Source organism: Henckelia pumila, chromosome 3 (assembly GCF_033568475.1).
Source record: "Henckelia pumila isolate YLH828 chromosome 3, ASM3356847v2, whole genome shotgun sequence".
Taxonomy (NCBI): Eukaryota; Viridiplantae; Streptophyta; class Magnoliopsida; order Lamiales; family Gesneriaceae; genus Henckelia; species Henckelia pumila.
This window is the reverse complement of record NC_133122.1, coordinates 100,197,015-100,199,885: the sequence shown is the minus strand read 5'-3', so window position 1 is coordinate 100,199,885 and position 2,871 is coordinate 100,197,015. Positions and strand designations below refer to the sequence as shown.

Genomic DNA, 2,871 nt, shown 5'->3' with positions numbered 1-2,871 from the left:
TGGTGTCGGGCAAAAGTCTTCCGGACAAGATTATCAGGCGGCCGTTCAGGATCGGAACGTCCGATCCTGTTCGGAGCTTCCGATCTGCTTCACTTCGTTGCCTCCGATCTGCTTCCGAACAATATAATTTTACATAGAAACTGATCGGACCTTCCGAACCACGATCGGAGCTTCCGAACCTGTTCTTCGTAGCTTTCGTTCCTCATTCCGACCAATATAAAAAATCCCTGAAATAGATCGGAGCTTCCGAACCAAGATCGGAGCTTCCGATCTACCCTTAGCTTTCGAAGATGCTTCTGATCCTGATCGGAGGTTCCGATCTCTAATCGGAGCTTCCGATCCCATAGTAGTAAACTTCTTCGAATTGTGTTTCTGATCTTGAGTATGAATTTAGTATTAATTCATCTTTGAAAATTTTAACTCTGTAATAAGCTCAATGTAAATATTAGTAACATTTTAACCTAGTTTTGTTAATCATCAAAACATAGAGAAATAAGACTTTGTTAATGCATTAAAAACATTAATCTCATAATTCGAGATTTATATGCGTTTAAGGCGTAACAAACAGGATCAAGAAACTTTAAGGAAATTTATCCAACACTTTAATGGGGCAGCTTTGGAAGTGTCGACCGCTACTCCTGATATACTGATCAGCGCCTTTACCCAAGGGTTGAAAGGAGGTGAATTCTTCAAGTCTCTAGTTAAGAAGCCTCCATCAAGTTACGATGATCTTTTGGCACGAGCGGAGAAGTATGAGAATTTATAGGATGCTCAAAGATATAGGAGGACTGAATATAGGCCAGGGGGTAGTACCGTGGAAGGGGCGGATAAGGGAGGCAGAAAAAGAGGGGTGAGAGAAAAGGATGATGATCGAGCTCGAGGTTAAAGGAAGTTTTCACCTTATGTTCCCTTGCCTCCAAATAGGGACAAGGTGATGGGGGTAGATGAAGGAAGAAGGAGGAAAGAAAGTTCACAAAAGGTCGATGAAGGCCCCAAGTTCCTTCCACCTATGAGGAGGGAAAGAACTCCCCCAAGAGGCAATCAGGAGTTTCGATCACCTTCGCGGAAAGGTCGGGGTCCTCCTTGGGTAAATCCAAGAACGGAGGTGCCGAGAGGACAGATGGAGGGTCAAGTTACTCCTAAAGGGCTTGACCAAAAAGGGAGGGTGGATGAGGCTAATAACCCTACCAGAGGTATGATTCATATTATTTCTGGAGATGCCACCGACGGTGATTCCGGACGGGCACGTAAAGTTCATGGAAGGAGGATGGAGAACTTTGAAATATCTAAAGATTTGAATTTACCTCAAGATCCCATAATCAGTTTTGGACCCAAAGACCTTCGTGGTGTTGTGGCTCCGCATAATGATGCTTTGGTGGTCACGGTCACAATTGCAAATTATGATGTGGCAAGGATAATTGTTGACATTGGAGTTCAGTGAATGTGTTGTTCAAAGGGACGTTGGATCAAATGAAAATGGAAGGATTTGAATTGGAGCCTATCTCAACACCTTTGTATGGATTCACGGGCCATGCTATTCGACCGTTGGGCTAGATTTTCCTCCTAGTATCCATGGGAAATGGCCCTCGACGGGTCACCAAGATAGTGAGCTTCAGGGTGGTGGAAGCTCCTTCCTCATACAATGGGATTTTGGGTCGACCAACTATGAATTATTTCAGAGCCGTGGCTTCTACGCATGATCAAAAGCTAAAGTTTCCTGTAGGAAGAGAGGTTGGGATGTTGCGTGAGGATCAGAAAGTGGCACGCCGATGTTCTGAGGGAGTGGTGCGGGAAGAAGGAAAAAATACACATGTGGAAGTTTTCATGATACGAGGGGGTGGAGCTATGTTAGCAGTGGTTAAGAAAGAGGTTCAAACATTAGAGGATGAGGAACCTGAAGTAGTGGAACTGGGGGCTAGAGGTGAGAAGCTTAAGATTGCTGCTGATTTGGAAACAGAGGCCAAGGAAAAACTCATTATTTGCTTGAAGTCTAACCCTGATGTATTCGCTTGGTTTGTTCAAGAGCTTATAGGTATAAAACCAGCGGTTATGGAGCATAAGCTAAATCTCTTATCTGGAGTTCGACCCATAAAGCAAAAGAAGAGGCATTTCGGACCCGACAAAGATAAAGTGATAAAAGAGGAAATCGAGGAATTGTTTAAGGCTGGGCACATTCGAGAGGTGCAATCACCTACTTGGATGTCGAATGTTGTGTTAGTGCCTGTGGGGCCTCGGGTTGCTAATCTCAAATCTTAAAGGGCAATTAATAAATAAGCATCATTAATCTAATAAGGAAAGAATAAAGATCAAGAAATTTTTATTTTTTTTTCAAAAGGGGGGTGGGCTTGGGCGGTCAAAAACTACCGCCCGGGCGCCCCTGATTTTTCCTAAAACAGAAGGCTCGCACTCGGGCTGCTAAAAACTGCAGCTCGGGCGCTTCCTGGGCAGAATTTCACCCTGTTTTTTAGCAGCCATTCTTGATCCTTTCCATCCATTCCAAGCTATCAAATTTGTAGTAGCCCGTAACCAAAATCAGTAATTAAGGAATTAATCATAATTACTTGGGTAGAGTTCGGAAGCTCCGAAGGTGAGTTCGGAAGCTCCGATCAGGATCCGATGCTCCGAACAGGACCGGAAGCTCCGATCGATATTACATCAGGCATGACGTGTGGCAAGATCGGAAGCTCCGATCAGGACCGGAAGCTCCGATCACCCCTATCCGGAATCAACAAGTGATATTTTGACACGTGGCAGATCAGGATTTTCGGAAACTCCGATGGCAGGATCGGACGTTCCGATCGAGGTTCGGATGTTCCGATCGGGGATCGGAAGTTCCGATCGTTGTCTATAAATAGAAGGCCGAGGCTTCAA

The 2,871-nt window shown here is 44.8% G+C and overlaps 1 protein-coding gene across 1 annotated transcript; it reads left to right on the top strand.

Annotated features, from left to right (window-relative positions):
* Window positions 1–544: 544 nt before the first annotated feature.
* LOC140889253 (uncharacterized) lies at window positions 545–1,441 on the top strand. Its single transcript, XM_073296965.1, has 2 exons — window positions 545–750; window positions 925–1,441. The coding sequence occupies exons 1-2, from the start codon at window positions 545–547 to the stop codon at window positions 1,439–1,441; spliced, it is 723 nt and encodes a 240-aa protein (XP_073153066.1).
* The last annotated feature ends 1,430 nt before the right edge of the window (window positions 1,442–2,871 follow it).